The sequence below is a fragment of the Muntiacus reevesi genome, chromosome 3 (assembly GCF_963930625.1).
Source record: "Muntiacus reevesi chromosome 3, mMunRee1.1, whole genome shotgun sequence".
Classification (NCBI taxonomy): domain Eukaryota; kingdom Metazoa; phylum Chordata; class Mammalia; order Artiodactyla; family Cervidae; genus Muntiacus; species Muntiacus reevesi.
Window position 1 is genome coordinate 111,454,852 of NC_089251.1, and position 12,592 is coordinate 111,467,443.

A 12,592-nucleotide genomic window follows, 5' to 3' on the forward strand; every position below is an offset into this window, starting at 1 on the left:
TCTCTCCTGGCTGGAGTCTGTTTGCTGGAGGCCAAGCACAGAGGGCTGTAGCTAGGCCCCCGCAGGCAGGGAAGAAAAGGCTATCCTGTCCCCTCTCCATCCCCTCTACTTTCCCCGGCCCTGGGGACTTGCGACCCCTAAGTTCTTTCTTTTCTGTCTTTCCACTCTGACCTCCAGTGACTGCTTAGCTAAGAAAATGTTTGTAAAGAAGTAGATTGCAGTCTGAGATCCAGAGCCTCCCTGGCCCCCCACCCCGGCCTGGGCAGCAGGGCCCCACCAGACAGCTCGTAACCCTGGCCCACCTCTCTGGTATCTCCCCCAGGAGGACACCTGTCAGGATTTTGCCATCTCCTGCACAGCCTGAGGGGAGCTAACAGGCCTCTTTGCAGAGGGTTAGCTGGTAAGACTGTATCTCCCCCGTCGGCCAGCAGCACTGCCCGCTCCCCTCACACACCATACCATCCTCATCGCATGCCTCGCCGCCCCCACGGGGCCCATTCATCTGTCTGGTGTGTGGTGCAGTGTGTGTGCTGGCGGTGGTAGGGCCCTCAGGACTCCCCCCCCATCAGCGGAAGGGCCGGGGCGTGGGCGCAGGGCTAGAGCCAGCCCCACCCTGGATGGAGGAAGTGGCTTCACGCAGAGCAGCTCTCCAGCTGGAGCAGGAGGTGAAGGGTGAGGTTGGGAGAGGATGGCGCACCTGCCCTGAGGCGCTGGGGCCTGCTCACTGCGTCCTGGTGCCCAGGGGCCCTCGGTCACTAACTCTTGTGTCCTGGCTTTCTGTCCTGCTGAGCTTTTTCTCTCACCTGCCCGTTTTCTCTCCTGCTTGGTTGCCTGCTGCCTGAGCCTCGGCCCTTCTGTGGGGAAGACACAGGTGCTGTGGCCTCCCCCCGCCCCCCCCCTCCGCCCCCCGCTCCCTGCCGGCCTCCTCACTCCTCCCCATCGTGCTAACCCTCTCTCTTCTCCTCCTTTGCTGTCCTGCCTGGGATCTCCAGTGTGTGCGGGGGCTTAAGGACCTCCTGAGGACCGTTGCTCTCTGCCTCTCCAGGAGCGGCCTGGGGGGAGCCAGGTCCCCAGCACCTCCACCTGCCTAACCCGTGGCCCGTCTGCCACCGTCTGTGCCTACAGGGTCTGCCCCCAAGCCTGCCTCACATGTATCCTCTATAGGGCGCCCCGCCCCCCCCCCCCCCCCCCCCCCCGCAGAGGAGGCAGGGGTTGGCCTCTCTGCCCCCGCTCCCACTCCACGCGGCCAGAGTGTAGAAGGTCAGAAAGCAGCTGTCAGCACAATGATGTCAGACTCTGCTGAAACTCGCCCTCCCCTCCTCCACCTTCCTTCCCCTTCCCCAGATCTGTCAGGAGTCAAGACTCTAGGAATCTTGCCTTACAGCCTGCCCACCCCCAGGACCAGGCAGAGCTCTAGTCTAGCCGAGCAGGTTTCTTCAGGAGTCGTCTGGGGTGTTGATGACGCTGCTGAACAAGTTTGGTGACTGTTCTGAGTGCAGCTGGTCTGACACTGTTCCCACGGCCCCCCTGCGCACCCCCACCCAGCGGGTAGGACGCAAGGAGGACGCTGTCCCCCTTTGCTTCAGGCACCGAGGGTAGCGCTGACAGTCCCGAGCTCTTCAGAGGAACTGAAGGCAACCAGGTGGGCCTCGGGAATCTGCTGAGTCCGTGGCGGGGTGGGGGTGGGGGCTGCTGGTCTACTGTCCTGTACCTTTTTTAACCAAAATAAAAATCTCCCTCTTCTTGCCATACCTTTGAGTGTCTGGTACCACCTTTATTTGGTTGGGATCCAGGGCTGGGGCCTGTGATGAATCTGCAGGAGAACATCTGGCTTATCCTCAATGCTGGCCTAGTCAGCTGGTCAGAGCCATTCTAGAGATTTTTAAAAAGAGGCGCAATGAAGCCAGAGGGGACACAGGCAGAGCGGCTAGGGTTGTCTTCACTCTGCCCCTCTAGAACTCCTGGTCTCAGTTCCAGAGACCTTCAAGTCTTAGCTGACCTCTGAACTTGGAGAGGTCCCAGTCCAGGCCGGGGCAGCGGGTTTAACTCCAGTCTGGGGCTGTCACACCCTGAACTGAGCCCAGCCCAGGGTATTAATGGAATCTTGCCTTTCCCCAGCTGACACCCCACATCAGAATATATGCACTGACCCATTCTCTCACCTAAACCTGTGAAGAAGGTGATGATGACAGCCTTTTTAGGAATTGCCAGGGTCTCGCAGCTGATAAATCCAAGATCTGCACCTGCTCATGTCTCCTCCAATCTTAGACTTTTCTGAACCACCTAAGGAATGAAGGTGGCTGCTGTGGAAGGAGGGGATCTCAGAGAAGAAACCTTAATATCAGAGAATGTCATTCAGAGTTAGCAGGGGCTGAGTGATGATCTGTGTTGGCCTCCTTGAACTGATGGGGAGACTGAGGCCAAAAGACAGGAAGGGACCTGCTCAAGGCCTTATAATGGAGCTGGGATGCAGTTCCACACCCAGACCTCATTCCATTCTCTTTTTTTCCATTCCATTCTCTTTCCAGTAATTCCACACTGTGTCCTAAACTGGAATGGCCGAGGAGACGTAGGGTACTCTAAACAGCACTGCCTTGAGGAAAAAAGACTCAGGTAGCTGAGTCATTTAAAAGTGATCTAATATTTCTCCCAAAGACAGCCAACTAGTGGAGTGAGCTCTAACTAAACTCTTGTTCACAACTAACCATGGGAGAAAGCACCATAGTTTCCTCTCTGTCTCTCTAGTCGCTAAGTCGTGTCCAACTCTTGCGACCCCATGGACTATAGCCTGTCAGGCTCCTCTGTCCATGGGATTCTCCAGGCAAGAATGCTGGACTAGGTTGCCATTTCCTTCTCCAGGGCATCTTCCTGACCCAAGAATCGAACCAGGTCTCCTGCATTGCAGGCTTTACTGACTGAGCTATAAGGGAAGCCCTTCGTTTCCTCTAAAGCGTCTGCCTACAATGCAGGAGACCCTGGTTCAATCCCCTGGGTTGGGAAGATCCTCTGGAGAAGGAAATGGCAACCCACTCCATTATTCTTGCCTGGAGAATCCCATGGACATAGGAGCCTGGTAGGCTACAGTCCATGGGGTTGCAAAGAGTCGGACACGACTGAGCAACTTCACTTTCACTTTCTTTCACTTTAGTTTCCTCTAGTTACCTGATTAATTTGATCATTCCAAGACTGAAAAAAATTTCCTAGGAAGTTCACTCTGAAGTCTAACCAGCATCCCTCCTGCTGCAATCAGAGCCCTGTCCTTGTTCTCAGTGGAGGTAGATAGCAACTGGTTGGTGCCTTCTCTATACCACAACCCTTCAAAGCCTGTTATTACCAGTTAAGAAGGAGTGGTTGTCTGTGGGATGAGAGGCTTTGATCCTGCTGGTAGGAAGGATGCTCTATGGGAGGATGGGGAGGTAGCAGGTGGGATGAGGAAAGCCCCTTTGAGCTGCATACCCCACTCCTGCCCTGCTGACTCAGGCAGCTGACAGTGGAACTCCATGCCTTGTCAGGGCCTGCTGCGTCCTGCCTGCCTGGGCTCCGGACTTGGGAAAGGGAGGCCTGGAGGCAAAGGGAGGTGCCTGAGACAGGAACTGAGTCAGGACTGACAGGCCAGAGCGGGCAGGAGGTGTTAGGTAGCCTGGCTCCCAAATTCACCCCTGATCTTCAGCAGGGGAGGGGAAGGAGTGACAAGGCTTCCTTTCCCCTGCCCAGCGCTGTGCTGAGGGCATGGAGCTTGTGGTGTGAACCACCACCAGGTCTCTGGCATGAGTGGTAGGAAGAGAAGTCTTCCTGCCTTGAGACAGAAACATCTGCAAAATTCCTAGGCCTACCAGGCCCTGCCCTCCGGGTTTCTAATGTTCTGGAATCTCCAGCTTTCCTCCAGGACCTGGGAAAGCCCGGGCTGGATGACTAGTACCAGGGAAGGTCCTCGAGGGCCCAAGGCCTGTGGAGGCCAGCGGAATGTGTGAGCTGGAGAGGGTGGAGGTAGTGCTGTCAGACTGCCTCTGACCATTCATTCATCTCTCCAGTTGGGCAGGGTTTGGCCTTTGGTTGAGACTTGGTTTGGGGCCCTTCCTTATTCCATAGAAACCCACTCCATATTAATGCTTCGAGTGTGCATGTTTATAATAATAAGGCTCAGTTTTCTTTTCACATGATATTAATAGTTACCATCCACTCTGCTAAGTGCTTTCCATCAATTCATTTAATCCTCACAATAAGTCCTTTTTTTATTAAAGAAAATTGAGGCTCATAGAGGCCAAGTCACTTACCCAAAGCCACAGCAGCTTGTAAGAACTGAACCCAGGCAGTCTGATTCCAAGATTGTAGGCTGTCTGTCATAGAAAAATAATACACATTCACCATTGATAACCTGAAGATACTAGGAAAATCAAAGGAAAAAGAAAAACCCACTTAGAATCCTACTACCTAAACATACACTGTAAACTGGTATTCCGATATTTCATTGTTTTCTGTGTCAGTGAGCTGATTTAGGCAAAGCCTTCAGGATGGCAAGCCTAAAATCCCTTCTGCTTGCTTCCTTGGAAAACATGGCATCAGCTCAGACACGTCCCTACTTTTCCTTCATAAGAAGCAGATCTCATCTCTGGGCCTCAGAGTTCTGGCCTAAGCCTCCCTCCAGGAGGAGAGGGTGGGTGTTCAGACACCAAGAGGAACTGGGGAGGGACAGGCTTGTGAAATAGTCCTGGTTCAAGCATTAAACTGGCTGGATCCCAGAGGGAGGAGACCCGCCCCAAGCCCCATCTGAGCTTTGGCTAGAGGTAGAGCAGACAAGCAGGAACCCACCCTCCTAGGTGCAATGCCACCACCTTTAGGTGAAAATTTCAACTGACACGGAGACAGGGTCTCAGTGAACAGGGACAGAAGATTGGCAACAGAGAAGTCTCCATCTCTGAGGCTTCTACCAGGAATCAGAAGTGGGGCCGTGGTCAGAGGGAAGGGGCAGGGAAACTTCTGAGAGGCAGGCTCACTCAGCTGGGGGGCGGGGCAGGGGGAGGCAGCACTCAGCTGGGACTGCTGCTCCATAAAACGAAATGACATGTGTTACAGACGCCTCCATCTTCTTGGTCCTGTCTTTCTCCCCAGTTGCTAGCATTTCCCCCCCTCCTGGTACCCAGCTGGGCAGGGCACCCAGGTGGCCTGCATCCCTGCCTCTGACAGAGGGCGGGGCTGAGTTAGGCAGGAAAGTGGAACAGCCAGTGAGCTGGGTCCCCACCCTCTGTGCACCCCACTGACACATGACGGCAGACAGAGGGGGCAGGTGACCTGGTGTGGACAGCCAGAGGGTAAGTCCTCAGACAAGTGGCAACAAGCCACCAACTTGAAAGGGAAAATTGTGCTGTGATGGGGAAGGTATCCAAAAAACCTACTGGGTGACTAATTACAAAGGCTGGGCCACAGCGTCAGAGGCCGCTCGTTAAACACCTCATTAAGTGGCACCCTGAAAGCTGCCACTTGTGCATTCTGGGAGCTCAGAGGGGACAGGACCCTGAGGAGGAGTGAGGGGTGGGGGGTAGAACATTTCAGGCAGACTCCAGAAGAAACCTGCGTGTCACTTTTAAATAGTCTGGAACTCAAAGGTCAAAAGACTTGATGGGAGCAAAGCCAATTTTAGTAGCTGTGTGACTGAGCAATTCTCATCTCTCTCTGAGCCTTAGTGTTCCCATCTCTCCAGTGGGAGTAGTAGTCATAGACCTGCCCATTTCACATCGACATAGCAGGTTAGAATGTTAGATCATGGGTATGAAGGCGCTTAGGAAACTACCGCCCTATCTATAAACAGCTCTCTCACCTGAACCAATGGGGGAAACGTACCTGGCAGGACGAGGAACCCCATCCTCCTGCACCTGGCTTTACGGGCGCCTAGACCCATGGCAGCCAGGTAGCTGAAGCCATCCTCAACCCCTGGAAGAACACGGTGAAGGAGGATCTGATTTGAGAAACTGGGACAGCTACCTACGGTAGACATGTAATAGAAGCCCTGAACCAGAGGGGGCAGCCTGGGGCCTGGAAAGGTGTCGGTGCAGGTGAGGCCAACGCCCAAATCTCTCCCGCTGACAGTCCCGATGACTCACCCCCGGCCCCCGCCCCCCTACCCCCCATCCCAGCCCTTTTACCTTTAAGGAAGAGCCGGAAAGGGTGTGGGGGCGAAGAGGAGAGGGAGGAAGGTCCAGGGCCCTAGCCCCGCCCTCTGCCCCTCCCACCCTTCTCTGGGCCTGGCCTTCCAGCCAAAAGGCGGGCAGAGAGCAGGAGAGGCACAGAACCCGGCCTTGGTTCGGAGGCAGCCAGTTAGCCCGCCGCCTGCCTGTCTGCCTGTCCCCTGAGCCATGGAGAGAGCCAGTCTGATCCAGAAGGCCAAGTTGGCCGAGCAGGCCGAACGCTATGAAGACATGGCAGCTTTTATGAAGAGCGCCGTGGAAAAGGGTGAGGAGCTATCCTGCGAAGAGCGCAACCTGCTCTCAGTGGCCTACAAGAACGTGGTGGGTGGCCAGCGGGCGGCGTGGAGGGTCCTGTCCAGTATCGAGCAAAAGAGCAATGAAGAAAGCTCGGAAGAGAAGGGCCCGGAGGTGCAAGAGTACCGGGAGAAGGTGGAGACGGAGCTCCGGGGCGTGTGCGACACGGTACTGGGCTTGCTGGACACCCACCTCATCAAGGAGGCCGGTGATGCCGAAAGTCGGGTCTTCTACCTGAAAATGAAGGGCGACTACTACCGCTACCTGGCCGAAGTGGCCACTGGCGACGACAAGAAGCGCATCATCGACTCAGCCCGGTCGGCCTACCAGGAGGCCATGGACATCAGCAAGAAGGAGATGCCGCCCACCAACCCCATCCGCCTGGGCCTGGCCCTGAACTTTTCCGTCTTCCACTATGAGATCGCCAACAGCCCCGAGGAGGCCATCTCACTGGCCAAGACCACCTTCGACGAGGCCATGGCCGACCTGCACACCCTCAGCGAGGACTCCTACAAAGACAGCACTCTCATCATGCAGCTGTTGCGAGACAACCTGACGCTGTGGACGGCCGACAACGCCGGGGAAGAAGGGGGCGAGGCTCCCGAGGAGCCCCAGAGCTGAGCCGCGCCCGCTGCGTGCCCTGCCCTGCCCTGCCCGCTCCAGTCCCCCACTCCCGGCAGAGAGGACTTGTATGGGGTGGGAGGCCCGACCCTTCTCCCCAAACGATCTGGCCCAGCTCAGAAAGGCTCCATAGAGAGGAACCAGTGGAGCCGAGGCCCCCTGAAGCCAGAGGATTCCACGCTTCCTGCAGCCGTCAGGTGCTCCTGGCCACTGGTCATCCCATCCAGCCCTGCTCTCTGTCTCCACCCCCGACCCCCACCCCAGACCGCCCCCCACCCCGAACCTGACCACTTCCTCCCCACTCCAACCCCCTCTTGCCCCTGCTACCTATGGATCTTAGGAATTGAGGAGTGTCCCATCTTTGGAGCTGAAAACTGAACTGTGTGGCAGAGGTTGGTGATGAAAGTGTGTGTGTGTGTGCATGTGTGTGTGTGTGCAGCAACCAAGAAGACCCAGGATGAGAGGGAAAGCATGTCTGCTGGGTGTGACCATGTTTCCTCTCAATAAAGTTGCCCTGTGACACTCCGCCTGTCTTTTTCAGTTATTGCGGAAGGGCGGGACAGGGATTGGTGTGTCAGTTACAGAGACCCTGACCTTCACGGGGCTGGCTCAGTGACCTGCAAGCAAGACTCTGGAGCCAGGAGAGAGGCTGGGGATCCAGCTCTCTCCATCAGGGTCTGGTCTGGTCCCCTCAAACTGGTCCGATCCCGGGAGGGTCGGGTGAGCAGCGCAAAGGCGGCTTGGAGACTCCTCTGCCAGGAACGCGGGGTGGGAGGTTGAAGCGCTCAGGTGTGAGGGGACAGTCTCAGGTGTGAGGTCGGAGGGGTACGCTGCAGTGAGCGGCACTCAGCACCTCAGACCTGAAAGCGGGGAAGAGTCCCATCAGATCTGAGCGGAGGGAGGTATCACCAGGGGCCTAGTAAGACGCCGCCATTAAAAGCTCAGATCTGAGGAGAAGACCGCCTTCCAGCGTTCGGAGATGGGGACAAAATAAAACGGGCCGTTGACGAAGAGGCACAACTTGAGTGGGAAGGGCCGCCGGGAGCGGGTTCGGCCGTGGCGGGCCAAGCACACCGCCTCCGCACCTCAGCTGGCAGCAGCGACGCTCCTCGGCCTGCTGCCGCCTAGTGACAACCCGCCTTCACAGCCTGAGGCCAGAGGCGGGCCCTAGGCTGATGTCATCCAATCACGGGAAGGAGCTGTCCAGGGTACCGCCCCCAGGGCCAGACTGACCAATAGGAGAAGGAGCGGCGGAACGCGCTGGGCGCGTAATCCCACGCCAGCCGGGCCCTGCAGGAGCCGGGACGCGCAGCCGGGGGAGGAGGCCCCCGCCACCCGCTGAGTGCCACGGGCGGAGCTTTCCTGGTTTCGCTAGGACGAGTTGCCACCCGCCCGACCCGAGAGCTCTACATCCTCAGAGCAGCGGGACGGGGCGGGGTGGTCCGGGAAAATCAGTCCCCGCCCTCTGAGTCATCCGCTCAACCGGCGGTGCCTGGGCCTGGCCTGGCTGGTAATATGGGCTGGAAAAAGGCCACCAAGGTGTCTCCATCGCACTCTAGAGCCCAAGAAGCCCTGAGCTGGTGGCCAGGAGGCTTGGATGTGACCCTCACTGGCTTTGCAACCTTGTGCTATGTGCTTGGTCGCTCAGTCGTGCCCGACTCTGCGACCCCATGGACTGCGGCCTGCCAGGCTCCTCTAGCCATGGGGATTCTCGGAGTGGGTTGCCTCCTCCAGAGGATTTTCCCAGCCCGGGGATGTAACCCAGGTCTCCCGCATTAGGCGGATTCTTTATCGACTGAGCCACCAACCTTGGAAAAATCACTAACCCCCTCGGGCCTCAGTTTCTCCTTCTTTATCTTAAGGGGCTTGAACTAATGGCTTTTTAGTTTGACTCCAAGCCTGCTTTGGCCAGGGTTCTTAACCATGCTTACCTTTTGTCCTCATTTGTGAAGTGAGGATTAAAAAACAGTACCTTCCTCTTAAAAGTTGCTGTGAAGTTTGAGAAAAATAAATGCATGTAAAGTAGCCCATCATACATATTTAATACATGTTACCTATTATTAATCCTTCCAGCATCAGTAGTCCAGGATTTATCTAGCATTTCTGTGCCAAAAGCAGAATAATCAGGCCCAGTCCTGAGAATCAGCTTTACTGCCAAAGTCAACCTGCCTGATCACTGCATCACCTGAGAATACTGGCCTGACATCAAGTGGTCAGTCTTTCGCCTGATAATACTGGGGGAACTGAGTCTAGCCTCATCAGGTTCCTCAGAGTCCAAGTTTGATCACACTGATGGACTAAAAGGCTCTTATCAGAACTACTAATTCTTCAGGGGAAGCTGGCAAGACCACTCAGATGCTTTCTGGGTCCCTTGTCTTCTCTTTTCAGAGGGGTATTAGGTGTTAAGGTTTCAAAGCGGTCAAAGACTCTGGGAAAAAGCAGATGACTTCCCCTTAGCTTTGGAAGTGACCTGGTTTCTCTTACCAGACAGGTCTGGTGACTTTCTCTTAATGAGGTAGGTCCTGGGAAAGCAAATTCTTTTCTCTCAGCATTTGGCTTTTGCCCACTCCCTTTACACCACCCATGGTTGCCCTCTAAGGTAGCGTGTTGGTGTTGACAGATTTTAAAAGCAGATGCTATGGTTTGGAATAGCACCAAATCAGACAGCTAGCTGTGAGCTGCCTTAGGCACCAGCTTCTGAATTGGGTCCCAGAACTTTCTATCTAAAGCTTTCTTAAGGTTACTCAGGGTGGGGCCTTAGTGAGCCTTTCTGGTCATCTTTTCCTGGCCTAAATTTGACATTAAAAAATTTTCAGTTCTATACAACCCAACACTGTATATCAACTGTACTTCAGTAAAATTTTTTTTTTAATTATTTTTTTCAGTTCTGCTGCTAGTGGGTATGAAATTTCTCTTAGGGTGATAAAATCTTCTTGGATTTAAATAGTGGTGATGGAGTAGGAAATGGCAGCCCATTCCACTATTCTTGCCTGGGAAATTCCACGGACAGAGGAGTCTGGCAGGCTACAGTCCATAGGGTAGCAAGGAGTCAGAAAAGACTGAGTGACTGAACATGCAACATGATGGTCGCACAATTTTGTGAATATATGGGGAAAAAAAACAACACTGAACTGTGAACTTTGTAGTAAATTTTATGATCTGTGAATTATGCTCAATTAAAAAAAAAAAAAGTCCCAGAGGCAAAGTTGATAAGAATGCAAAGTTCCGATGGAAATTTCATGGTGGCCACTCTTCTTTTCTCATCATCCTCTCCACTTGAGCACTTTCTTCTAAACTTTTCCAAATTTCAAAGCCATCTTCAGGTCAAAAAATGACTAGCCACCATTCCTTTCCCTTTAACGCATACCGAGCTTTGGCTATGCTACCTAGTCTGTCAACTCTTTTCACTTCTTAGGTGTATTTATTCAGCCATGGCTTCATATCTATTTGGTTCTACCTGTAGCTTTGCAGTTATGCCCTGGGTTTATTTTTTTAACTCCCCAGAGAGCTCCCTGAAAATGGAAATGTTGTCCCATTACTCCTTCTTTCTTCCTACAGAGTCTCCAGCAAGGTTTTGTGTGCCAGAAGGAGTTCAAAACTTAGTTTTTTTTTTTTTTCTTTCAAAACTTAGTTTAAAAATCATCCTTCCAAATGCCTGGAAACCAGGTTAGTACCAGGTCCTCTATTGTGGAAATGGAAATACAACTAGTTCTGGGATAAAGCAGGCTGAATAGACAGAGATTGGGTTCACCAAGAGTCAAGTAAACAGAGTCCTATCCTTTCTGCATTGCTGGAAAATCCCCCAGGAAACAGAGACCCAGGGTTTACAAAGATCTTCCTCTGCCAAGAATTTGCCTTGTATGGGGAAAATTTGCAACCTAAGATTTCTCGAGAAGGTATTTACTCTTCTCTGTCTTACATGTAGTTACTTCAGAGAGCAAAGTCCAAATTGGCTCTGTCAGTCACAGGAGTAGGTGATGGGAAGCAAGGCGTAGGGGTTAAGGTACTTTATCAAAGTCATCCTGGGAAGGCCAAGGCATTAGGTTCAGGCGGGCTACTGTGGCTCCTTCCAAAAAGGCAGAAAGGCAAGAGACTCACATACAAACTTACATACTACTGCCCAAGTGTCCAGTGCCTTTTTGGAAAAACTTAATTTCAGATGCTTGCACCAAGATTGCTCTTCTGACCAAAAGTCCCTATTCCCGCTTCTTCCTAGAGTACAGAATACAGTTGTAAGAGCGCACAGTATGACTGCCATATGCCAGGCAGTTTCATACCTTAATCCTCACACATTACTCCTTTGTTTTCTTTATGAAGAGACTGCAGCTCAGAGCAGCTAAATAACCTAATACTCAAGGTTACACATGACTTACGTGCTCGGGGAGTAGAACAGGTTCAACTCCAAGGCTCATGATTTTTAAACCACAACGGCTATTTTCAAACTTTGTTCAGAGGTTTCCCCAGAAGCTGCCACAGGGCAGGGGCCCAGTGGTCAGGGGTTCCCCAGTTTCCCCACACTTTGGCTAAAATAGCCACACATATGCCCTTTTTGTATATTGGGAGTTTCATGAGTTAAAAATACATTTGAAAAGAAACACCTTATGCTGTGTTGTCCTGCTCCTATCTTGGACTTTCTAAGAATCAAGAGAGGCTTCTTACTCTACTTAATCTAAAGCCACCCCAGGGCCCGACAGAAAGGAGTTGTTTTAAATGGGAAAAAAATGGGTAGTGGACTAATTTCCTGGCTTGTTCATCAAGTTAATGTTTCCTTAACCTGGTTACATCTTCTGCTCCTTTTCAATTCTTCACCCTGTTCTTAGGGTCTTCACCCCTAGCCCTGCTGTGTGTAGGAGGAGCAGGGTTGAGGAAGGCAGGATTCTGCAGGGGTAAGTCTCCCTCCTCTCACAAACCCCCCTAGCCCCACCTACCCACTGAGTCAGGAGCCAGGAATGTCTGTGGGGCAGCAGACAGGTATATCACCCTGGGTTGTCAGAGGGCTGATTCATCTCTCATCTCCACCCAATCTTTCCCTTACTGCTCTCTGAACATTTTTAACTCCTTTTTTTTTGGCTGTGGCTTGCAAGATCTTAGTTTTCCTCCACCGGGGATTGAACCTGGGTCTGCTGGCAGTGAAAGCTCTGAGTCCTAACCACTGAACTGCCCAGGAATTCCTGAGAAATATAGATTTTGCCTAGAGATAAAAGAAGAAACCCCAGACTCTGAAAACACACAGTCTGCAATCTGTGGCTAGGTACAGTGTTTAAAAACACATCAGATTATGGAATCCAATAAATATTTGTTAAAAGAGAAGGCAAGAGGAAGATACACTTTCCCCTTTTCTTTCTCCAGACTAAAGTTAACCTGAAATTTCCTCATCTGACTGTAAAGGGGACTGGTTTTTAGCTCAGAATCGATGATGTGACCACTGGTGTCTTACGAGTTGTCCCAGGATGCCTCCTTTGCTGTTTCTGTGACCCCACAGAGCAATATGGAGG

General features: G+C 52.9%; 2 protein-coding genes and 1 long non-coding RNA gene across 6 annotated transcripts in view; 2 read left to right on the forward strand and 1 right to left on the reverse strand.

Moving 5' to 3' along the window:
* The window catches only part of ZDHHC18 (zinc finger DHHC-type palmitoyltransferase 18), a 27,935-nt gene extending 26,503 nt beyond the window's left edge, over positions 1–1,432 (forward strand). Inside the window, exon 9 of one of the 3 annotated variants that reach the window (XM_065930155.1) lies at positions 993–1,103. In XM_065930155.1, coding sequence (XP_065786227.1) covers positions 993–1,091 — 99 coding nt within the window. In that variant the 3' untranslated portion in view covers positions 1,092–1,103. Of the gene's footprint in view, positions 1–322; positions 383–992; positions 1,104–1,384 lie in introns of those variants that run through there. The other 2 variants (XM_065930157.1, XM_065930156.1) reach the window with 2 other exon arrangements.
* Positions 1–4,805, reverse strand: part of LOC136164747 (uncharacterized) — a 4,981-nt gene extending 176 nt beyond the window's left edge. The window contains exons 1-3 of one of the 2 annotated variants that reach the window (XR_010662402.1): positions 4,275–4,805; positions 2,163–2,334; positions 1,778–1,872 (exon numbers count right to left, since the gene is read on the reverse strand). This is a non-coding gene — a long non-coding RNA (uncharacterized lncRNA). Of the gene's footprint in view, positions 1–1,777; positions 1,873–2,162; positions 2,335–4,274 lie in introns of those variants that run through there. The other variant, XR_010662403.1, reaches the window with a different exon arrangement.
* A 1,458-nt stretch (positions 4,806–6,263) lies between these two features.
* On the forward strand, positions 6,264–7,595 carry SFN (stratifin). The gene has a single exon (XM_065927546.1). It carries the CDS (start codon positions 6,351–6,353, stop codon positions 7,095–7,097), a length of 747 nt encoding a protein of 248 aa, XP_065783618.1. The 5' UTR covers positions 6,264–6,350; the 3' UTR covers positions 7,098–7,595.
* The last annotated feature ends 4,997 nt before the right edge of the window (positions 7,596–12,592 follow it).